This window comes from Falco punctatus, assembly GCF_963210335.1.
Source record: "Falco punctatus genome assembly, chromosome: 2".
Taxonomy (NCBI): Eukaryota; Metazoa; Chordata; class Aves; order Falconiformes; family Falconidae; genus Falco; species Falco punctatus.
The window spans coordinates 72,932,606-72,957,658 of NC_137581.1; the positions used below are offsets into that span (position 1 = coordinate 72,932,606).

Consider the following 25,053-nt stretch of genomic DNA (forward strand, 5'->3'; position numbering starts at 1 on the left):
TGGCCACCCATAAAAAATGACGAGTGGCTACAGTTGGACTGCTCTGCCTTGAATTGTTTCCCAGGTGCTTCAGAATTGAGGTGGGTGTGGGGATGGCCTCAGTGGAGTAAGGTCATCTGGTGTTACTGCAGGGCAAAGGGGTGCAGTGTTAGAGGGCAAATGTCAAAGCCTGTTCTCAGAGCCTGATTTATTTACCCCTGGGGTTTACATCAATGCAGAAGGGGTATTACTGGGTTGGATCTGGGCTCTGCTTATCTGTCGTGGTTTAACCCTAGCTAGTAATCGAGTACCACGCAGTCGCTTGCTGACTCCCCCCTCACCCCAGCTGAATGGGGAGGAGAGCTGGAAAGGAAGGTAAAACTCAAGGGTTGAAATAGGAACAGTTTAATAATTGAAATAGAATAAAAATAAAAGAACAACAATAACAATGATGACAATAACAGTTATAATTGAAAAGAGGAAGGGAAAGAATAAAATCCAGAGGGAAAGGAGGAAAGAAACACGTGGTGCACATATGCAGCTGCTCACCACCTGCCGACCGGTGCCCAGCCAGTCCCTGAGCAATGATCTGCCCGCCTTGGCCAACGCCCCAGGTATACATACCAGGCATGGCATCCCATGGTATGGAACACCTCTTTGGCTAGTTCGGGTCAGCTGCCCTGGCTGTGTCCCCTCCCAGTTCCCTGTGCCCCTCCAGCCTTCACTAACAGGGCCTGAGGAACTGAAAAGTCTCACATCAAAGCCAAAACACAGCTCCGTGCTAGCTCCTAAGAAGATAATAAACTCCATCCCAGCTGAAACCAGGACATTATCCCATTATCCTTCTTGGGGAAGAAGGTGAGAAGGCAAGCCTGTAACAGTACTTTTTCAGAGTGTGATGTTTCTCTACATAATTTCAAAAGCAAGACTGTGGCTCTTGGTGCTCCCTTTCTGGATTACGATCTTATCACAAACTACTGAAACGGTGACTTAAAAAATTCTGCTATTAGGTTAGCTTTAGCATTTACTTCAAATAAGTAAATTGTGTTAAGGTTTCAGGCACACCAGTAGTATAAATCATGAGTTTTTCAGACCTGTATGATTTTGTTGGCCACATGCCATTCGTGGTGTTGCCCCTTACGGATTTAAACGTAGACAGGAGGGGCTCGCAGGCCTAAGCAGTAGGCTGTGTGGGAGTAGCAGGGTGGGAGGCATTTGGATGTCTGGCTTAGCATGAAGCCTGTACTTCGCAGTTTCCTGTCTCCATGGAAGCTGCAGCAGAAAATGATGGCAGAGAGTTGGAATCGTTTTCGCAGGGAAAACTTATTAGCTTGGACCGTCCTGAATGACTGACCATTTCTTTTCTTTTAGGCTAGTGGAGTCACAAAAGAGCCTGAGAGATCTTTTGTGATGCTCAAGCATGTACATGTTTTGTGGGGTTTTTTTTAATCTTCTGTCCCTCTTGAAACTGTAAAGGAATTAAGTTAGCATTTTCCTTTTTTATAACGCTTCCCATATAAGATGGCAGTATGCTACTTCTCTTTGCAAGTAGGTGTTTGAATCTCGTAGCAATAGTAGTTTTTAATCCCTCATTGCTGATAGCGACAGCTGTGTTATCATGTGAAGTGTAGCTTGTCTTCTACATAAATGGTCTGCTTTCATTACTTGAGTATGTGAAACTTTTTTTAGGCATTTAACTGCCACATAAATCATAGGTAGGTCTTGATCCTGAGGAGCACCCTGCAAGGCTAGATTCCTGGCAGAAAATGGATTCTTGTGCAGTTTGAAAGTAGTTGGGTTTGTTCTGTGAAGGAATGGGCAACGTGGTTAAATCATACTGCTTCGCATGTACCGTGTAATAGAATAGGAGACTGTTACCTTTATGCACATGCTTACCTTAAAAAAAAATTCTGAATTAACTTGGACATCTGTACAGGCTTCTCAAGACCTACGGCAAATGTGCCTTATGCATTTCAATGAGCTGCTTTTTAGCCTGCTTCAGTTAGTTGATTAAAAGAACAAAATTTTACAATACTTTTATGTAAGTTAGAGGTACAACCTTGCTGGTTATTTTTATGATCTTTTTTTGCTTTGAGATACAATCTCAGGCTATTTGAACTCTTTAGCAAGCGGTGACCCAAATGCGTAAGGGCATGGAAGAGCTTGCTTGTGAAAAGGCTGGGGTGAAAAGGCTGAGCTATTTTCCATTTGGAAGTAAATGAGCAGGTGTAACAGTAAAGTATGAGTGGTCTGGAAACAGCAGAGCTAGAACTTCAGTCCAGCCTGTCTTTGTGATGGAAGAAATGGGCAGAAAAGGTAGGAGCAGGGGCTGGTGAGTGAGGCCAAAAGTTAGGAAATCTGTAGCAATTAAAAGGATATCCTTTCCGTGCATCATGTAATTAGACTGAGGAGCTCATCTGCTACAGGAAGTTGTTGAGACTGAGTATTAAACAAGATTAAAAAAGGAATTGGACAGATGATAACGAGTACAGATTTTTCTAAATATCTGTATAAATTAATACCATTTTAAAAATTGATTGTTAGGATTAATCCCCAAATCCGAAGCTTATATCTGATTAGCAACCAGAAGGAAACTTGATGTGTTCTTGCACATTCTTCTGGCTCATGAGATGCTGTCTGAGATGTGATGTTAGGTGGGGTTGATTTAGTATCTGATTTCCTGGCTGTTCCTATACATCCTTGTAAAGGAGGCTAGGAAAATTCACGGATATTTAAAAGAAAAGTACAGTATTTCATTTGCTTGCATCCTGGATAATTCGTAAAAACAGTTTTAGGGAGTAGAGGTTCAAACATTAGTATTCGCTGCAGTGCATGTCCAAATTGTGTGGATGCTTGAGAACTACAGATTTAATGCTACACTTGATTACTGTCTGTCCCAGCTTTTTTAACATCTTAAGTTTTTCAATCCAGTCAGTATACATGCCTGGAACTGTAGCTTAATTTCTGTTTTAAAATTATGTTGCCTTTTATTTACTTTCCTAGCAAAAAACCCCCAGCCAAACAGAAAACTGCCCTGTTTCGAGTCTTCAGAGTGCTCTAAAATAAAGTACCTTAATTCAGAAACCTCATGCCCATATTGCAACGTATTAACGAGAAAAATTCAACCTTTCTGTGATGAGCCCACCATATTTTGTCCTTAGAGCTTCATCCTCCATAAATGGGCAGTCTTTTGCACATACTGTAGAACATCTATATAAAGGTATTTGTATAGATAAAATTAATCTATGCTTAGATACTATGTGGCTATATTATAGTTGTAGTTGGTCATATTATAATTTGACTTTTGTTTGATTATTTACAAAGTGATTTTAGGTGTTAACTGCTGCTTCTGAAGTATTAGATTTTGGTGAGGGTGTTCTTCGTGAGAGCTACAATAGCAGAGTAAGCTTTAAGCTTTATGGGTGCTGGTGGGAATAAAAGTTACTAGATCCTTTCAAAGGTGAATAAAAAAGAGATATTGGACCCCAAACATGATGAAAAACCCTTGTGTAATTTACTTTACACTTTACAGAAAGTGCCCACTGTTGTTTGAACATTTGGCACCTGGAATTTCAAAGTTGGCCTTCAAGGTGGGTTGCAAAGGAGACCAAAAATCCAGGAAAATACTAGCTGTTTTAGCTTTCTCTGGTTGAAGAGGGTATTGGCCCTCATTCCACATGGTTTTCTGTAAAAGATTTCTGAGAGTATACTCTTGTGGGAGTACAGGACAGGACATAGTAATTTCCTCCTGCATTTTTAAAAATCATGGTGCTCTGTTTCTGACACTGTGGGTCTTCTGGGGGGGCCCTAAGCAGTGGGCACCTAGCATGAGCAGTGTGTGTTGCTGACTCACTTGGGGCCCTGCTGGGAGCAGGGGAAGCCTTAGGACTGAAGCAATTACATACAATCCAGCAGAAATCCTGCTTTGATTTTAACAACACAGCAGTTAACCCATAATTTACTTACACCTTTGAGGTGTGGTTCCCAGTGGTGGCCTAGGTGCCTGTGACAAGCGGCTTACCTTTGTTTTGGGGGTTTGTAAGCAAATGGTCCAAGTACTGGAAAGCTCAGAGTGTGTCACAGGAAGAAATACTGGTTTTCTTTCCATTTTAAGAGGTAGCACAATCTATTTGTTTTCCCTCGCACATGCATTTGGGCAAGATGGGGTGAATGAGCAATAGCATCGGTCAGCTTCAGTAGTATCTTGCAGAGGGGTATTGGAAAAGGTATTTGACTCTTCTAAATGTGGTAGGTTTGCAGTGGTCATGAACAAAAGGTGGCTGCAGTCTGCAGATCTGATGTTTGACTTGTTCAGTGAAGATAGGGTTTGTAGAAGGCTGTTGTATAGTCAAGACCCATTCTCTGTCTTCAGTGTTAATACTTCACTGTAATTCTCTGTAGCATTACTTGTATCATCCCTGGTATCTTTAGTGTATAAAAATATTCCACACAAAATAGTGTTCTTTGTTTCACAAGCTTGATTTCTTCACAGAGTAAGCACAGGAGAGTCCTTTGAGAAAGATTGTGTATTGGATTTTCATAGAGTGCTTCCAGAAGGAGTTTGGGTTGAAGTCACAGACAGCTTTTGATGAAGCACTTATAAACAGGTTCTAAGAAGTTAATTATTTTTTTTGACATACTCTTCTAACATAATTTCCAAATAAGACTCGTAAGTCTGAAAAACAAATAAAATGTATGAACCGTATCTCTCCTTCCACAGCTCCACGATATTGTTGCTGCTTGGTGCATTAGTGCCATGGGGGAGCAGAGCATCCTTATTTCTGGAGAATTTTTGTAGAATTTAGCTTTTGAAGGCTTTAGAGTTGTGGTGCATCTCAGTAGAGGTGACTAGGATGTTCTTATTGCCTTAGCAAAACAAGGCAGGCTTCTGCAGAGCAAAAAGCTAATCTTGACCAAAGAACAAGGTCTCTTCTAGATTTAAGCCCCAGCTCTAAAGCGTAAAATAATTATTAGTCTCTCAACAAGGCGATGATGACTATTATTACTACATAAGCAAACACATTTTTCATTGACGTCATTAGCTGAAAGTACTGCACCGTTTTCAGCTGAAACTAAAAATTCCTGGTAGCAAAATCAAATGACAAGTTCAGACCAAGCAGTCTTGCATGGTAAGCAGGGCTAAAACTCATCTCTTCTTTCATGCTTTCAATTGCTGCTTCTTTTTTTTTTTTTCTTTTTTTTAAAATCCCACTGTCACAAAGTAACTTTAGCAAGTACTTACAGTGCCGGGGAATTTCCCATTTTTGTGTGTGTGACCTGGCTCCGCTAGCTGTGGTCAATTGTAGTTCAGCTGTGCAAGGCCCTTCTCTATCATGGTAAAGACATGCAGAGCTAGCTGAGTCTGCTCTTGAGGAATGATGTGTCCAAATGAGAATGCCTTATTAGCCTAGACATGGCATGGGTCTTCTCAAGATGTGTGATACTACAGATTATATTAAAATAAAGTTGAAGGGTTATGTTTTATGTATGGTAAGAAATAGAACTGCTTTTGGGTAACCGAAGGATGACCACTGCACTTTGTGGGGTAACTGGAAGTGAAGTTGGTCCTTGCCAAGAGGAGAGTATGTGCTGTGGAGCGGACTAGCTGTTGCCAGTTGGATAGTTAGTAAAGGAGCTGCACTGGTTTTGAAACAAGTGTTCAAAAAGAAACAACCATGAGGAAAAGCTGGGTATCTAAATCCTGAAGGTGTGTGTCTGCTCTTCATTGAGTTGGCTTAGTTCATAGCCTTGAGGCTGACTGCTGAAGTAAAATTGACTTGATTTGTCAGAAAACTCTCTTTGGGTCCCCTGGGTGTTTTGGTTTACTTCCACAACAAAGGAAATAAAGAGTGAGTGTTCTCATACACTGTCCTCTGAGAGTATTTTACTGTTGGAAGACCCTGCTTGGCCAGACATGAAGAAATAAAGAATGATGAGGACTAGAGATTATTCCAATGATTCCAAGCATCTGCAGGAAATACTCACTTGCACTATTATCACAGGTATGAATAGGCAGTTCTTAGGAACTGGTCTCTTGGTCAAGTTTTGGGGCTCCTTCAGATTTCAGCAGTTACATTTATATTGGTTAAATCTCTGACCTTCGGTGGTAGCTCTACTGTAAATTTTAGAAAACTTAATAATTGTGGCATGGTGATGATGTGGTCAGTACTGTACAGCAGTCAGAAAAACAGCAAAAATCCAGGGGATTTGTGCTCTAAAAATAGCGATGATACAGTTCACATACATAATGGATGATCAGAAGATGACTTTGCTGCTAAGCAATGTAGTTATAATACTGATGCCTTTAATAGCATTTTTGATCTAATGCTTAAAAAATAGTGGGTTTGATATGAGGCACTCTACTTCTATGTTCCGTCAGTGGCTTAAAAGGTAGTTTGTAAAGCACTTAGATAAATTTTAAGGAATATCTTTTCTGATAATTAAACCAGTCATTGCACTACTTATTTATTGGATTATTTTTTCCTTCTGGAGTCCTTTTGGAATTGTCCCATGTTAGTGTTTCTCATAATCCTGGTTCTGTATCTGTAACACAGAAAATGAAAATACCTTTTAAGTGGCATAAATAATTTTACTTTTTTTGTGTGTTCACATACTGCTTGGGAAAAAATGGATGCTTGCAGTCTTAATGCTTTCACTGTTGTCATTCAGATGTTAATCAGGCTGGTTAGGTACCTGCGGAGTTTTACACGGAAGACAGCAGTGAACAGTCCGGTCTGACCCAGAGCAGATAGCAGCAGCAAGAGAGCCTTGAGTCTGGGTGTTGAGTTCCCTCAGTCAGCTTGCTCTCCTGGCAGCCCATGTGAGATGTGGTTGTAGGACATAATGAAGTAACACCGATGTTCCAGGTCACCCACAGCCTATTTCAATACCTGTTTTTAGCATAGAGCCTTTTTTAATAATGTTTACTTGATGTTTTCCAAGAACAGCTGAGAATTTTTGCAGTAAGCATAACCGGTCTGGTGCTGTCAAATTGAAAAGGGTACATGAAGATATTTGGCTCTGAGATATTTTATCACTCTTCTGGCTATAAAACTGAATTAGTAAGAAGAGAGTTCAACCTGCCACAGCTTTATTGCAGGGATATTTTCCGTTTCATTTTATTGCCCTTTGAGGATTTGATTTCTCGTTATGATAATACAGTTAATTAGTTGTGATGTCTCCCTAACACTAAGCCATAGTCACTCTTTTGCTTTTATGAACGTTAAACTGGTGCATTGTAGCAATGGAGGAAAAATTACAAAAGATGCAGATGCCTTTTATTTAAATTGCTTGCATCTGTATTTGACAGACATTGACGTTAAGTAAGCTTTGACATGACTGATATTTTTTTTTTTGTATTTGTATTGTGTTTGTATGCTTGTAAAAACAAAATTCTCTTGAGCCAAGAGTTGAATGTTATGGCTGGAGGACTGTCACTCATGAGTTTGCTTTGTTTCATGATGGCGTGTTTCATTGCGTAGGTTTGCTAAAGGATGCTGAGGCTGGATTGTGCCTGCATCGCTGGGGTTCAGGCACAGAGCCACACAGGTCTTGTGTTTCAGCAAAGGCAGCTGTTCATCTTTGATCCCAGAGATCCTGACCAGTAAAACTTCAAGTGGTTTTAATAAACGAAGAAGTGCCTATACATCAATTTCGCCATGGCAACTGTTCGTAGCCCATGATGAATATGACAGTTTAAAGTAGCTAAATTGAGAGAAAGAAAAGGATATGCTACCTTGTGTCTAAGTTGGGGTAAAAGCCTGCAGAGTGACAAGTAAAATAAGTCATTTGAAAGTGATAACGGTGAGGAGTCTTAAATCAGACCCAGGCCTCCTTTCCTCTCCCTGGTCACCTGTAACAGCCTTCTTCCTTCTGATTAGCGTTTGGGCAACAGTGTGCTTTTGAATTAGCACAAACTTGTCATACCGCACCTGATAACACTGAGAGTTAATAATGTAGGTAATCTCAAATTTACTAGTTTATATGATGATACTCTTTTTAAAAAATTATCAAGGTATATGCATTGTTTCAGTGTGACTTAAGAAAAACACCTACTGCTTCCTTTGACACAACACTCTTTCTCAAGCCACTCTTTTCCCTGGTGTTTCTTGCAGGTGTTCCGCAAGGATCTCATTAGTGCCATGAAACTACCAGATTCTCACCATGTCAACCCTGATGAATATTATATCTTTGCGGACACGTGGAAACAAGAATGGGAGAAAGGGGTTCAGGTTCCAGCCAGCCCAGAAACTATTCCACAGCCTTCTCTCAGGTAATGGCGATCAGAAACAGGTCACGTGCAAGAAACATCAATTTGGAGAAGATGGTCGCTCAAAAATAGGTTGTCTGAGTGCAGTCACCTTTCCTGTGTTATTACGGATAAATCTCCAATGCAGCAGCCTTCAGGCATGTTCTTAAACCAAACAAGTACCAATTTTTAAAACATTTCTGTGAATATTTTTTATGTGAAGAAAATCAACTCTATGCCAGCTGAAACCAGGACACACTTCAGTCCAGATCTGGTTCTGTCTGTACACTGTTAGTGTATCTACATTGCAAGTTTTGAAAAAGAGATCTCTTCCTGAGTCACATGGTGCTATGAGTTAAAAACTTTTCTCATTTGAATATGGTGAGTTTAATAAATTAAAAATAAACACAAATCTTACACATGTTACTTGAAAGGCTTCCCTGTGAAGCATGATGATACAGAGCAGTAGGCATGCAGTATTTAATGATACCTGAAGTTACTCACTTGTTCATATAGTTTAATTTTGGTTATTGTTGCTAAAGCTTTAACCCTTTCTGCCTTCTCTCACCACAGCTGCTTAACTTTATAGAAGTTCAGTGATCTCTGTTTCAGGAAATAGATAAATAGTCTTTTGTTCTCTCACACTGTGCTTAGACTAGGAAAACACAACACTGTAGTCCTGCAGCTCTTCCTGGTGGAAACAGAGTATGTTTCAACGTAGAAATGTTATTGCCAACATGGTCTTTGAGACAAAGACAAATGAATTGTCCAGTGAAAGTGCTGATGCCAGCATAATTTAATTTCCACTGGGGCTATTGTCAGTACCAAGTTATTAAAAATAAATATATTGCATCTCATACCAGCAGTATTACATTAGAGGAAAAAATTGCTATAGATTTGGCTGGACTGGAGAAAAGAAAAGCTCACAAGGGAACAAGAGGGGAAAATGAGCAAGGTGAAGGGGGAAGAAGAACGGCAGAAGAACATTGTTTGTGCTAATACTGACAACCCACATTGTCCAATAAGAATTACGTGGGATACTGCTTGACTGCTGCCTGCTCATTCCTTACTTCTCTTGCCTTATTTCCCTCAGCTTTTCTTTTATCCTTGTCCTGTGGAGGGTTTAGCTCCAGAAAGCATGCAGAGCTGCTCACACATGGCACCATTCCATTCAGTATCTCCCCGTCTTCCTTTCACATGCAGGGCCTCATGTATTGAATTCAGAAAAAGATTGATTTTATCTAGCTAAGGCCAGTCTTTCCTTTCCCATAGTCTAGTTTACTACTCAAACACTGAGTTTTATCTCTTAAAATAATTGGAAGATTGAAAACACCAGTATTTTTCTCCCTTGCTTTCTGGTTGATTTTTAGCTGTTTTTTCCCCTTTACATTTTTGCTTGGCATCAGAATGGTTCTTACATAACAAAAATATTCATTTTTAGCATGGATAAAGCGTCATTTACAAAATATGGGTAGCTTGTTTATCCCAAATGAGGAGCAAGCATTTCTCCACACACACGGACACGCTGCAGTAGAATAAACTAAGCTTTCATGAAAAAGCTGGTATTTTCAAGAAATCAGTTGGCAAGATTTCCTTCTATCATTTAAGAAGTATATAGAACAAAGATTGTAGGGGCTTTTGTGCATAGTACTTTCTGTGAGTTTCAAAAACATTTGCATCATCACACTAGTAGCATTTGTGAAATTGAAAATCATATGCACAGGCTTACATTTTAAAAAGGATTCTGTATACGTAGCAAACCTTAGCACATTTTGTGTGAAGAAATGACATTTACAGAATCCTGTCTCCCTAGCCTGGCTACACTTGCTGGCTAGTTTAAGATCTGTGAAACGCTGATTTCTTCACACTTACAGCAAATATTTCATGTCTTGCGAGGATGAGTCTTAAAAAGCTGTAACTCTCTATTTCTTTTTTTACTTTAGGGTTGTAGCAGAAAAGGTGAAAGAAGTACTGTATACGCGACCCAGGAAATACATCCACTGTTCCAGCCAAGAGCCTACAGAACCAGGTTACATCAACATTTTGGAACTGGCAGAATCTGTGTGTCGCTATGACTTGGATGACATGGACATCTTTTGGCTTCAAGAGCTAAATGAAGAGCTTACAGAAATGGGTAATTTCACAACATGTTCTAATTTTAAAAGCAGCAGTTAATTTCTGCTGTTTGAGTTATAGTCTGGTCTGTGAGATATCTTAAAAATTGCTGAATGAGAATTGAATGGAAATGCTAAGAAAAACAGGAGGTAAAGGTGCTTAAAATAATTACTTGCTCAATCTGTTAATGTTTTGTGTTTTACCTGTTGTGCCTAAGAAGTTCTGCACATCCAAAACCATGTGCAACTTTTGCAGAGTGAGGCTGGAGAGAAAAAGCCCACACCAGGTGGAATTAATTTTAGGACTTCCAAAGTTAAAAATTTTATGTAGGAAAAGCAGATGTTTCCATTTCTTAAACTCGAACATACTGTTGCTACAAATTTGAAGTTCTGAGGAGCTTGCATGCTGGGTTCTTAACAAAGTAATTAAGTTTCACACATGTTAGCTCGTTTAAAATCAGCTAAATAAACTTTCTTTTTTCCATGCAAGTTGTGGATACAGAGGGGCCATAAGGGGGAGTGAGCTATGGAAAATAATCTTGGAATTATCACTGGAATAACTGAGTTGTGCTGGAATAGCCTGGGTGGCTGGCATTCTTCCATGGATGATTGCAGGTCCTTTAGGAAGGACAGGTAGGCAAGAGAGGGAGATATCTGGCATCACCTGGATTTGCTGTTGACAAACAAGGAAAAATCTGTAGGGCTGTGATAATAGGAAGTAGTGGTGACTGAGATCCTGAGGGTAGCGAGGAAAGGAAGTAGCCTTCTGGTCGTGGGCTTTGGGAGAGCAGGTTTCTACTTATTTGGGTAATTGGTAAGTGGGATCTGGCAGGCAGCTTCAAAGAATGGAACTGCTGTTAAGAGAGCTAGCAGGATTTCAAGAACAGTCTCCTCCAAGCACAAGAAAGATCCATGCAGACATTCAGGAGACCAAGTAGATGCGTCAGGAAACTGGTTTGGTGAAGGAGAGCTCACAACTGAGCTCCAGTGCTAAAGGATGTATGTAAGAGGCAGAAGCAAGGACAAGCTTCCCAGGCATGCAGAGATGCTGTTAGCTTTTCTGTGGGGCAGATTTCCATTCATGGAGATTTTCAAGATCTGACTAGACATACTTGAGCAACAGTCTTGCCTTGGAGATTCACTGTTGGGTTTGCTTGGAGCCAGGGACTGGGCTCAAGCCCCTCTGAAGGTCCTCTTCACACCTGAATGATCCTGTAACTTCCTTCATTCAGGGAGTAAGAAAATATCTGGGCATGGGAGAGAACGGTTTAATAGCAGAAGGCACTTTGTATCAGCAGTCACTTATCTTTTCCATCTCCCTGTTTATGGTTTGCAACAAGGAATCAAAATTGATAGCCATGTTCTTGTGCATAGTCAAGCAGTTAAAATGTTAATCTCTGACATTAATGTTACATGAATATCCTTTGGAGGCCTTTGAAGGTCTGAGTAAATAGTAAACTATGGGCAGCAGCATGGTTTTTGACTGAGGATTTTGAAAGGATGCAGTTTGGAGGTTTCTTGTAGCTGTGAACATTGTAGGGTTTCTTTTGTAGTATATGTCTTGAGGCTGCAAGCTGAGGACCAGTGTCACAGCAAATCCTTTTTAAGTGGTTCTGCTTCCACTAAGTTTCATTAGTTGTAAGTGTATATATATGGCATGTGTAGTGTTCAAGTGAACAGATAGTATGGATTGTCAACAGCATATTTATTTACTAATTTATTTTTAAAGGCCCACAACAAAATAAAAGAAGCATTTTTCATAACTGTCATGCTGATCAGTCAAGTAGTGTACTGGGTAGTACTGGGTGGTGGTAACTTCTGTTATCTTTATAAGATCTAAAGTATTTTGGTAAGTTTTATTTCCTGGGGAGTTAGTCTTCAGAAGAACATTGTATGTGATTTTGGATGTCATTATTGTTTCTTAAAGTCAGGGAGATGGAGGAATGATTATATGAGAGCTGCTAGTAGTTACAGCAACTGCTGTCTGTTTTAGGCTGTAGTGTTCTCTTGAACAGGCAGTCTAGTGTTCTACGTACAACTTAAACTTCTATTCTAGTTCTAGTTGTATTTATAGAATAATGCTACAACTAGCCAGTGAGTGAAAAAGGTTTTCTTTTTTTTTAATTATTATTATTTTTTCCATGTGTGATGGGAGAGAAGACGCTGTGTCTGCTGCTTTAGTTGCTAGAAGTTGTCTTCTCTTCTTGCATCTCAGACTCTGTCAGAGACACCTGACTGTCCTCTAATTCCCCTTCCCTATTCTGTGTCACAGGATGCGGGCCCCTGGATGAAAACACAATGGAAAAGACAATTGAAGTGCTGGAACGGCACTGTCATGAGAACATGAATCACGCTATTGAGACTGAAGAAGGATTGGGTATTGAATATGATGAAGACGTCATCTGCGATGTGTGCCGGTCCCCTGACAGTGAAGATGGGAATGACATGGTGTTTTGTGACAAATGTAATATTTGTGTCCATCAGGTTAGTGCCTGCACCAATGTTGACACTGTCCTGTGTTCTTAGTTTACCTTGGCAAGTGTGGCTTTGAACTGGTATTAAATGTTAATAGGAGGGCTTTGTGATTTTCTGGGTAGGAAGGGTGATGTAATACTAAATTGAATTTCTGTACCCTGACAGCTACAGTAGAGTAAGTGGCGTAGCATGGTAAATATGTGGACATCTGCAGTCCAATAGGAACACAAAATGTGTTCTTGGGACTTGCAAGTACTTCCTCTGTGACTGTAAACAATTTTCCCCCTATTATTAAACCTGCTTTTGTAGATGAACAGGGCAGGAAATGCTGGCTTGCCTATTTGTGAAGAATTTAAAGATCATTTGTTTCAGAGCTGGGGTTTTTCCTCTGTGACTTACTAGTTAATTGGCCAGACATGAGCTGTCCAAATTTAGCCGTCTGAAACAACATGTAGGCACTTTAACAGACTGATCTTTTTTAGCAGGCATAAGCACCTGCAGTAATGGTGTTCTCAGTCTGAATGTTGCTCACGTTTATGAGTTTCACATGTAGCCAAGACTTTACACTGACTGAGCTCAACATAGTCAGGCAGAGGTATCCTTATAATCAAAAAAGGGATATGAATCCTGTGGTTTCTGTGCGTTCTGTTCTGGAAGGAGTTTTTGCTATAAATTGAGAAGAGACTAAGAAGGGTTTTTTTTTTTTAAATGTATTTTTGTAACGACTGCAAGTAATACTTGGAAAACATCTGGCTGAAAAAGGACCTGTCATCTCCCTGCTCACGGTGGGCTGGCTTCTAGCCCGGCCGTTTTCCTGATCTGATTCACCATGTGAAGCAGCCGCGTGAGCTGGAGTGCCACAGTAACGCAGCCAGTGACAGGAATACGGCTGGCAGCTGGGCTGTCTGCTTCAGCCCCTGCTTGTGCCTCTTCAAAGGTAATGATACATTTGCAGTTGGAGGCTTGTGGTTGCCTGCTGACAGCTGAGGCTTAGCTGATGGCCTGCTGCCTTCTTGCTCCTGACCTTCCCCGTGCCGGATCTGCCCAAAACGAACTGGGGACCGTATCTGGGCTAGAGCTAATCCTAACAACAACAACCAATCAATTTGATTTTTCATCTGGCTCGGCTCTGGTTCACCAAGTAGCTTCAAGTCTGTTTGTCATCACACAGTTTGGAGATTGGGGGAAAAATGAGTGTGAGAAATTTCCTCCTTCACAGTGTCCTCTTGTGCAAGCTCAAACATGTGAAATTATTGGGTTTAGTAGTCTAGGCCTCCTCCACTTACTAGTTGGATTAAATTAGAAAATAGTTTCAGTCCATTTCCAAGCCCCTAAGTGTGATTTTAGGTGTAATGTCACTTCTGCTTTAGTAATAGAAAGAATGCTTGTGGCTATGTGCCACATAGGAGGAAAAAAATCACTTGTAAAATTTAGATTACAGCTCCCCCTGTTGGGTTTTACAACAGTTGTCATATCAAAATTGCATTTAGGTTAGTCAGCCTTGCAGAGTTTAATTCAGGAAAGTCCCCTACTCTACAAGCCTGACATAAATGTGCAATGTTTTATGTTACCACTTCATATTAAATACTGAGATCTTACAAACAGAAGGCTGGGAAGACAAGTGTGTGGATTTTATACTAGATTTGAATCTGGAAGAGTGGTTACATCTAATGATCGTGTTCTGTTGAGTCTTTCAATGTTATTGATCCCAGAGACAGTGTTAGGAATGGTGGGATTTCCTCTGAAAGCCACCCTTCTGATAAACCTTTTATTTGGAGCAGTTGAGTGGAATTACACCTTGGTGGCAGCCCATGTTTTCAGATACACTTAGCTTAATATGTGTGTATGCACATACAGCAGGATGTATCTAGGTACATGTGTAGTTAACCATTAAAAACTGCTAGAAATTTGAATCAGAAAGCAGATTATTTTTTTTCTTTTTTCCTTTTGTTTTTAATTCTCAGACCTAGCAAAACTTAAGAAATTTCTCATTTTTGAAGGGGTTAAATGCAGTACTCAGGAAATAGGCATAAACCCCAGCACCTGATAATTTCAGTATGTACTGTAGTTTTTGTTGCAATGTTATATAAATATTTTTTTTACGTAACAAACAATTCACAGAATTGTAACCACAAAGGCGGTTTAATGTTGCAGGAAACGGTCTTCAGTCAAACAGCTAACATCCCTTCACATCTAAATAGAATTATGTTAGACTGTAAAGTTATTAGCAGTAAGTAATTGTGATTTTAAAAAGTATTAGATACAGAAGCAAATTTAAAGAAACATCTCTGGGTTTTACTTCAAAAATTTAAAAGTCACTAAAAGCAAAGTCAGAGGTTAACACCAGTGGTGTTGTGCAGTCACAGTGGGTGTGTTTTACACTATAAACAAATAATATCAGCACATATTTTAAAAAGGAACCAACATAAAAAGACTGCTTTAGAAGCTGTTTATCTCTTTAATCACTTGACTCATTTTAAGAAATCAGAGAAGTATTAAATGAAGGCCAAACTGTGCCTTTACTATTTGAAAGCTTTGCTCTGGATGAATATTAACGCTTATGTGTGAAATGTTTCAGCACAATGATTTCAATACCTCTTTCTTCCAAGGCGTGCTATGGAATCTTAAAAGTACCCGAAGGGAGCTGGCTGTGTCGCACCTGTGTCCTGGGAATACATCCTCAGTGCCTCCTGTGTCCCAAAAGAGGAGGTGCCATGAAAGCTACCAGGACAGGGACCAAGTGGGCACATGTGAGCTGTGCTCTCTGGATTCCAGAGGTAAAACCTAATTCTGCCTCTTTCGTTTGTATCATAAACTCCTCTCTGTGCTCCCCTTCCTTATTCCCTCCTCTGCCTTTTTATGTTCTCATGATTTAAGGTATCTGTCTGGCTTAATACCGGGCTTTATTCTGATGAGTCTGCACAGTCTGTGAAGGCTGGGAGAGAGTCCAGCTTATGTTCCATTAATTAATCACTTTGTCCTCTCCATTTACTCAGCAGTCACTTCTTGGTGCCATTATGGTATCTGAGTGACCTGCTAGAAAGGGTACAGTGAACACTAGCTTACACCAGTTATGCAGCTTCATAGTCTCTCTTACTTTCTGAAGAATCTGTGTGCTCAGTTAGGTGTATAATTTATATGAATACATTCACTGTCTTTTTCTTTCCTTTTTTTTTTTTTTTAAAAAAAAGACAAAACATGGCATATTTGTATAGGATGGATTCTAAGACTCGTAGTTAGGGTTTTTATTACTAAACTTTTTCTGAGCAGTGGGGAGATGAGGCTTTTTATCTTCTTTGTTATGCCTTATAAGTAGAGGCTTTTTTGGTACACCTGCGTGTGTATATGGAGAGTTTCATAATGAAGCTTTACTCTTTTTCCTCCATTTGAATCAAGTTTAGCATCACAGTATAATTCTGTAAACTGGAATGTTAACTCATGTATAGGTAGGGTTTGTGTTTCATTTTATACTTGGAATATTTCTGTTTGCTTTCCGTTAAGATCCACAAATCCATTACAGTGGGTAGTTTAAGGCAAGGCAGTAGCCTGACCTGTCAGCACTGTGACATCAAGGGAGGTGGATGCCTTATTTTTTGAACCTTCTGCTCCTAAGTGCAGCCAGGCCTCACATTTGCAAAACTTTGAGGAAGATGTTAAGATTGAGTAATTTTTTAACGTAGCAGCTAGATGCAGTGTGTATAATTCCTAGCTCTGTCTCAGGCATATATCTGCTTTTCAAGGAGATGTCTTTTATCTTTGCAGTTGCACTTTTCCTTTCAAGGGCTGCCTATACTTCCCAGTTTCTTCTACCTTTAAGGAGAGAGGAGTTGAGAGAAAACCAAAATATTTATTTTAAAATTAAAAAACAAACAAACACCCAAAACTCCCGATTTCTCCTGTACTTACAGAGTGTCTTGGCTGGAAGCTCTCCTGGCTCTGAGCAGATTGGTTTTCCTAAGAGGTCCTTTCTAGCAAAAGAGGAAGTGGCAAGTTTGGGAAGCGGGCAGCAGCAGGGCATGGAGCACACACACGTTGCCTTCCTGCCTGCCCACCTCCCTCCAGCTGAGGGGAGAAGCTGCCAGGGGAGCACCCAGGTGGGAGACCTTGGATCTGTCTGCTCCTACAGCCCATTTGATGGCTGAAAGTCTCTCCAGGCCTCGGGCACTGTGTCTCCTCCACACCAATGCCAAGTGTGTCAGGCATACTGAGGAGGTGGCACCTGCCAGTAGGGGTGGGAAATGCCTCTTGGATCCATTTTCTCTCTGCCTCCTGCATTGTAAAACAGCCTAGTTGCCAGAGAGGCCAAAGAAACCTTTGGGAGTCTGCTAAAATGGCAGGTCAGCTCCTGGCTGGAGGGTCACTATGGCCTTATGTGCTATTGGGACAAGAAAGACCCAGAGTCTGAAGTCCTGAGGATGGAAATTTTAGGGGGGAAAGCGTATTCTTATATACCTATTATTCTTCTCCCCAAGATAGTAGTGCTGGAAGTCCCCAAAAAGAAACAGATTAATTACAAAGTGTACTGCCGTTTCCTCTTGTGGAACCAACAAAATGGAGCAAGGCAGAATGAAGAGAGGAATGGGCCATAAACATGTCTGTGCCTTGTGATAAAAGGTTCAGAGGGACTTGTTCGGTCACCGCTTATAGGCTAGCATTGTTGCAGGCAATTGCACCAGGTGTTTTCCTTCATTAACTCATTCAGCACCATCTTAAAATGTTTTTTCTTCCCTCCCTTGTGATCTTATGCTGTCAAGGCTTTCTTGACCCTCTCTTGACTGATTGGGACGTTTGACAGGTTTTACTTTCCACAGTGTACTCATTGGTTTATATCTTCTGCCTTTATTGTCTTTTAGTGTAAATGCATAGTCTATTTCATGTTTTCTTAGAAGGAGTTCTGTTAAAAAAATAATTAAATAAAGGAATCATTGAGACCAGAAAACTTGGACCAGGTGTTTTGAAATTCAAGGTCCCTCTCTGCCTTAGATAACCCATTACAGTTATGTCTTCCCTCAATCAATGTGGTGTTAGCTGAAGCAGAAAGTTATTTTTCATTGCTACAGCTGGAAGGGTATCAAACTGACTACCCTTAGCTGCCGTTGTGAGTGGCTGTGCTCCAGCCACTGGGCTGCCCTTCCCAGCCACCGATGCAGATCATTGTGCACTCCTGCAGCTGCGGCTGTCTGGTTAGCAGGGGCGCAGAGGACAGCAGGGTGACAATCGAGATGGCAGCTCATGTGTGTAACAGTCACAGAGAAGATGCTTCAACAGCCCGTTCTTCGCTCTATCCCACTCTTAAAACTGGTTCTTCAGAGTACAGCAGTCAAAATGTAACCTGATACAAGGTGAAGAAATAACAGAGAAAACAGCCACATGTTACAGCAGATGGATCATTTCTGCCGTGGGGTGGGAGGTTTGGGGAATGAAAAGGTTGGCCTCTCCACTCTCTGGATCCCTTGTGAGCAGTGAAGTTCAAACAGACTTTGCCTTGACTCCTCTCTTTGAATATCAGAAACATGCAGGTGGCGTGAGGCCAGTATAAATAAATCACACCTGACTCTGTAAGCGCCTCTTTGTGCTTTTACAAGTGGCGTAATATAAACAGGCAGCATTACAAGCTGAATAGACAGTATTTCCAACATAAATATTTCCTGACCTTATGAGTTCCCTCTGGGGAAGGAGCAGGGAGAGCATTAAAAGGGACAGAGAGGGACAAGGAGAAGATCTATGTCAATTCCCAGCTCCTGCTGGGAGGCACAGTGGAAAGCTGGTGTTACTCAGTCTCCAAAAAAATTCACCAAAGATTCTTGCATCTTTTTAAGAGGAATATAGACAACCTGACAAGTTGCTACAATCCCTTAATTCCCAGAGGAAGTCTTGCCTCTTAGTGTAGTGGTAAATGGGATGAGAATTGTGGTCAATCTTTGTACAATATTGTTTCAGAAATACCTGTGTGATTTGTAACCAGCTGTGTTATGAGCAAGGTCAAGTTAGGTTGATGAAAGGCTCTTTCGTTTTGGAAGGAAAAAAGCTATATTTGATGATGTTTAAGAGTGCTGGACGTGATTTTGTGGAACCATTCAAGAATTTCAAGGACAGCTTTGTCGCTTTCCCATCAATTTATAGGAAGGCCACAATGGATTAAATTATTGGTCATCTCTACCTGATGAGGGCATCGCATATTGTCTGCCTATTCTCCTTCTTGTCTGGTAAAACCTGGACCCTCTCTGAAGCATCACATGATCTTCCTAATGAGGACTTCTGGAAATGGCATGCAGCAGGTTGACCTCAGTATATTCCGCAAGATGTGGACTGCAGTTTGGGGGATCAGAGGGTGAAGTACTGTAACAAATACAACTCTTAATTCAGTCAATTTATGTCATTCATGAACTGTTGATCAACTTTTGCAAAGCTATCTTTTCCACCTACTTAAAATGATCCTTAGAGCAATGATAAGGAGAGAGTAGCAAAATTAGTCAGCCTGAGCATAGCAACTATGACTCTCAGACTTGATTAACTTAGCACTGGTATCTTTGGATAAGTCTGCTTTACAGAGGAGGTCTGCTGAAGCAAAGCCTTCCCTCCTCAGAGATTAAGAAGATTTTAAAATGAACACTTGCACCAAGTGATTGTTGATGTACTCCCAAAGGGAAGCTAGGAAATTCAGCTTGGACTACTGGCTCTTGTAAAGTCAGTGGTGTAATTATTACATGTTAAACTAATTCATATAACCTGGATTTCCCTAGGAGAGTCTTATTATGGAGTTAATCTATGAAAATTACTGTAGCATAATGCTCTTAAAGTTTTCTAGGAAAAAAAAAATTGCTGTTCAAATCTCAGCCTTAATGCTTTCTTAAGCAATCATCTTTATTCTGGCCTCACAGTGCCACAGAGCATGACCTAGGAACCTCCTTTCTTTGAATTCTTAGATCTGACCCTTCTGAGAAGTAGGCCTCTATCCCAGCACTGGAAATACAGGTCTGCTCTGTACAGGTGGATTGTTCATAGAAAGTGTGGAGAACTTCCTAGTGAGAATCAGCATTGTATTTCTGCTTCAGGCAGGTAGACCTCCGAAGCACACAACTGCTAAATTCCAAAAGTGCTCTGTAAGCATCAAAATCCAAGCTTTTGGAGACTGGCATTCTTGGGACAGAGCACTTATCTCACTGAAATCTTCTGCTATGTGCCATTCTCATACTGGCCCAGTTCTGCATGTTGGTCATTCAGAGCTGGCCAGCTTTTTGTTTCTGCCCTTGGATAAAATTTGTCTGTCAGGAGTATCTCAGGGAAGCTTATGGAGTTAATTTATGTCTGTTTTGGTGTCCAAATTTTGTAGGACAGTCCTTGTTTCTGAGTATGGACAACAGGCAGCTGAGAAATTTCTATCACAATGGATATGTGGATGTTAGTATAACAAAGAATAGGAAAAGGTATCCTGCGCTTATGTGAATTTTTTTCTTTCTTTTAGTATTAATATCCATAATCTGGTCTACCAGAGACAAATGGATCATCCAGACTAAGTATGTGAAAACTGGCACAAGAGAATATACCATGCTTTGCAGTAAGAGAAGTTTGTTGTATTCTTTCTCAAATTATACTCGATACAATCTGTAGTTAGGAAAGTGTATTAGAATCACATCTTGCATTGGGAGCACTCAGTGGAGAGGCAGAGCTTGGAAGTGAGGCTTTCCCTGGCTGCTGACTGATAGATCTGGTTCTGTCCCGAATGGTGAGCTGGCAGAAGTAGCTATTGTAGCAGATCTGTGGATCTTAAAGAAGGAACTTCCTGGGTAAGTATGTGTTCCTGGTTTGGTCCGAGTAGCTTGTATTTTGGTACTTTTTAAGTTAGACCTGTGAAAGCAGCAGAGGGAAAAACAGAAATCAGAAAAAAACACAAACCCCAGAATGGAACTGAAATAAGCATCACTTACTGCAGTCTCTCAACTTGTTTGTAACAAGGCATGTTGTAAATGCCTCAGATGTTTTGAAGAATTGCAACTTTTTAGCCACCAGGTTAAACTAGTAGTATTCCACACCATTGTTTTCATGTGGGATCTTTTAGGGTCCCTTGCTGAGAAGTATAAGCACATGGAACTCTCACAGTGAGATGAATGTGTGGTCGTATTTCCTCTTCTGATATTAATGGAGAGCTTGTTTTTATTGCCTTGATAACTGCTTTCAATGCTGTTTTTTTGTTTACAGGTCAGTATTGCTTGCCCAGAAAGGATGGAGCCAATCACAAAGGTGTCTCACATTCCACCAAGTCGATGGGCTCTAGTATGTAGTTTATGCAAACTGAAAACTGGTGCTTGCATTCAGGTATGTACTTGTCCTGTGGTGAGCCTGTGTGAGAAGGGCAGTTTCAGTTTTGAATTTTTCTCTTCCTGTGTTCAGAGATGCTTCACGATGCAGGTGACCATTGGGTAGATGCCTACTTCTTTACACCTGTTTACTATCAAATTAGTTCACTAGCACAGAGATTTAGGAGTTAGCCTGAGTTGCCTTCTTTTGAATAAGGCTGAGATGTATAAGGACTGCTACTGTGTGGGCCAGAGATGGATAGAAATGTCCTTCTGTTGAACACTGTTCACAAACAAGAAAGTACTAAATCAGGTACCACCGGCTTCAAGAGATCAACAGCTATTTTTAAGAGTGCTTAGGAAACAGATTTTTGTAGGGATAGACTTTCATATAATTAAAATGATTCAGTCCTTTTTTTTCTGCTTTGTTGCTGCTGTTAGTGATTGAGGTTTTTTGTTTTATTTCGTCTGTAGTGCTCCGTGAAAAGCTGCATCACTGCCTTTCATGTCACCTGTGCCTTTGAGCATAGTTTAGAGATGAAGACTATCCTGGATGATGGGGATGAGGTTAAGTTCAAGTCGTATTGTCTAAAGCACAGCAAGAACAAACAGAATGCTCTGCCTGATGTTGATGAGCACCCCAAGAGTGTATCAGACCAGAAGCAAACGGAGAGCGAGAAAACCAGTTTGCGAGCCCAAAAACTCCGAGAGCTGGAAGAGGAGTTTTACTCACTAGTTAAAGTGGAGGATGTTGCAGCAGAACTTGGCCTTCCTAAACTTGCTGTAGACTTCATCTACAATTACTGGAAATTAAAGCGAAAAAGTAACTTTAACAAACCGTTGTTTCCTCCCAAGGAGGATGAAGAAAATGGCTTGGTGCAGCCAAAAGAAGATAGTATTCATACTCGCATGAGGATGTTCATGCATTTGAGGCAGGACCTAGAGAGGGTAAGAATTTAACTGGTAAAATTTTTTCTTTGTTGACGAACAAAAGCGGGAATGTGGGAAGCACAGGGAAGTGATTTTAAAAATAATATTTAAAAAAAAAAAAAAAAGTAAGGCCTTCAACTCCAGTCTTTTGATATGCTGCACTGCCTGTTCCCTTCTCAGTCCAGTGAGAGATCCAGTGTGAAAGAAGTGCTTCCTGACTTGCTTACAGGTTATTCGTTATGTATTTTAAGATGCATGTTTCTATACACAGTGGACACATTTCCTAATTGACTCTTTGATTTCAACTTCAACTGAGTAAATGTTTAAAAAAAATTATGAGTAAATTACTTTGACCCAGCTGTAGTACTTGCTAGTGATACAGATTCAATACCAAAAAATATGACTTTTATTAAACAAAAGTGCAAACAGCAAAGGAATGGGGCAGGCTTAACAAATTCTTATCCTTCCACCTTCTGTCTTGGTATGGAGGGACTCTCGATTTGTAATTAAAAAGGCGTTTTGTAATGTTTATAATAGAATGGTAAATAGCCAATTCTGGATTTGGGTAAAGCAGTAAGTATTCTTTGGTTGGGTATGCATTAAGCTTTTGGAGAATCTTAAAAATGCATTAAAGCAGAGCTTCTTACCCTCATGGTTTGAAGACAAGTAGGTGGAGACCCAGATGGTTAACTTCCACAGTGACGCTTTGGCTCCACACACGGAGAACCCTAATGCTGGCCTGTACTCCTACCACTTCCCATGGCATCTGATTCAGGAGTATTACTCACCTCTCTTCTTTGCTGGTGTCAGCTAGTCCCAGGTAGTGGGCAGGCTGAATCACTCATCACTGTCTTGACCTAGATGCTTTCACTGCACGTAGCTGCCTTAGGTGCTACGGTTGGTTAGCGGTCTGAAAAGAACTCACTGAGTCTACCACTACTTGTGTGGCTTTACCGAGAAGGAGGAAAAGGAAATTACCATTTTATCAGCTCTTATCAGATTGCCAGCTAGCTGCTATTTTGAAAATATGGAATCCATCAGCAAAATTCAGAGCAGGAATTTATTAGGAAGGCATACAGGGTGCTGCCTTTTGGCAGCTGATGAGGGAGGAAGCCAGGCTTTGCCCGTTAAATTGGCCTGTTGGCTAGTGATTGCCTGCAGTTTTCAAGTGTTTAGAGATAGATAGTGAATGTAAAAAAAAAAGTAAAGTGGATGTGCTAAATGTGTTTCAGAGACATTGCAGAGGAATGGGGAAGGAAAAGCAGAAGAGAGAAAGTAGTGCTGTATGAAAAGGGAAAACGGTAGCGGAGGGAGAAGGACATGGAAATACAGGGAGATAAGTGTTGGAGCCAAGATCTGCACTTGTCAGTGTAACTGTTGTCTTGAATCTAGTCATAATCCATCTTGGATCCCCTTTTCAGGACTACTTTGGATATAGATCCGTATTAAAAATGAAAAACAAAATCACTCATAACATGCTTCAAATGTAGGGTTGGAATTTTGGGATGTTTTTTTTTCTTTCAGGAAACTATTTTGAGATTTTTGATAAGGTGGTTGGTTTGCATGAAATTTTGTTGAAATTTATGTACTTATTCTGAGTGGAGGTAATTCATAGTTTAAAACATTTTCTCTCAAAGTTTCTGAACTTCTTGTGCCCCAAGACTTTCTACTGTTATATCTTGGGATGAATATAGATTTGGGAATCTTTGAATTTCTTTTCTGGGGAGAGAGGTTCCAGTTCTGAACAGACATGGTAGAGTGAATTATGTTCAGCAAATATCTTTCAACCAGCCCCTGTGCTGGTTTTGTGTTCTGAAAGCTCTTTGAAGTGTTTATCAAGAACTTTCAGTTCCTCTTCCTGTTCTCATTACATGAGGTAGAAATTTTGCTATCAACTCTAATAGTGAATTATGTGGAACCGAATCACGGGATGGTTTGGGCTGGAAGGGACCTTTAAAGACATGGACAGGGACATCTTTCACTACTAGATCAGGTTGCTCGAAGCTCTGTCCAACCTCACCTTGAACTCTTCCAGGGATGGGCATCTACAGCTTCTCTGGGCAGCCTGTTCCAGTCTCTCACCACCCTCACTGTAAAAAATGTTTTCCTCGGGTCCAATCTAAACCTACCCTCCTTAAGTTTAAAACCATTGCCCCTTGTCCTGTCACTACAGGCCCTGGTCTGTCTCTGTCTTTCTTATAATCCCCTTTCATATAATGAAACACCACAATGAGGTCTCCCCAGAACCTTCTCTTCTCCAGGCTTAACAATCCTAACTCTCAGCCTTTCTTCAGAGGAGAGGGTTTCCAGCACTCTGACCATGTTTGAGTCCCTCCTCTGGACCCATTCGAACGTGTCTGTGTCTGTCTTGTGCTGAGGCCCCCAGAGCTGGATACAGTACTCCAAGGAGGGTCTAACCAGAGCATAGTAGGGGCCCAGAATTGCCTCCCTCTGTCTGTTGGCCACACTGCTTTTGATGCACCCCTGGATGTGGTTGGCTTTCTGGGCTGTGAGCACACATTGCCTGCTCATGTCCAATTTCTCACCCACCAGTACCCCCAGGTCCTTCTCCACAGGGCTGCTCTCAATCCCTTCATCCCCCAGCCAGTACTGATACTGGGGACTGCCCTGACCCACGGTAAGACCTTGTTGAACCTCATGAGAGTCAATGCCATGGAGTCAGCCAAAATGTGTACATTGCACAAGAAGCTATAGTGTTCTTTTAGAGGTGATATGCATGTTAGTTTTAGTCTAAACAGGCTGCCTCTCTTGGGTAGCTTTGTAAAAAGTTTTATTTCAAAACGTTGCAGTAATTTTAGGGGAAACATAGTTTAGCTGTTAAAAATTATTCTATGAAACACTTTGCAGGGAAGTTCTGGGAGAATCCCGTATTGCCTGCAGTAGTAGCATCCTTGGCATTGTACACAGTGGAAGCAGGCTTACGGACGAGCAAGTCTTAGAAATTACTTTTGACTGGAATTTTGTGGTTATTCACTCTTCTTAGACGAAA

At 40.7% G+C, this 25,053-nt stretch overlaps 1 protein-coding gene across 3 annotated transcripts in view; it reads left to right on the forward strand.

Annotated features, from left to right (window-relative positions):
- Window positions 1-25,053, forward strand: part of JADE3 (jade family PHD finger 3) — a 68,246-nt gene that overhangs the window by 37,887 nt on the left and 5,306 nt on the right. For all 3 annotated transcript variants that reach the window (XM_080375316.1, XM_080375317.1, XM_080375318.1), the window contains 6 exons: window positions 8,094-8,251; window positions 10,171-10,361; window positions 12,614-12,825; window positions 15,426-15,593; window positions 21,016-21,132; window positions 21,588-22,061. In XM_080375316.1, coding sequence (XP_080231442.1) covers window positions 8,094-8,251; window positions 10,171-10,361; window positions 12,614-12,825; window positions 15,426-15,593; window positions 21,016-21,132; window positions 21,588-22,061 — 1,320 coding nt within the window. The remainder of the gene's footprint in view (window positions 1-8,093; window positions 8,252-10,170; window positions 10,362-12,613; window positions 12,826-15,425; window positions 15,594-21,015; window positions 21,133-21,587; window positions 22,062-25,053) is intronic.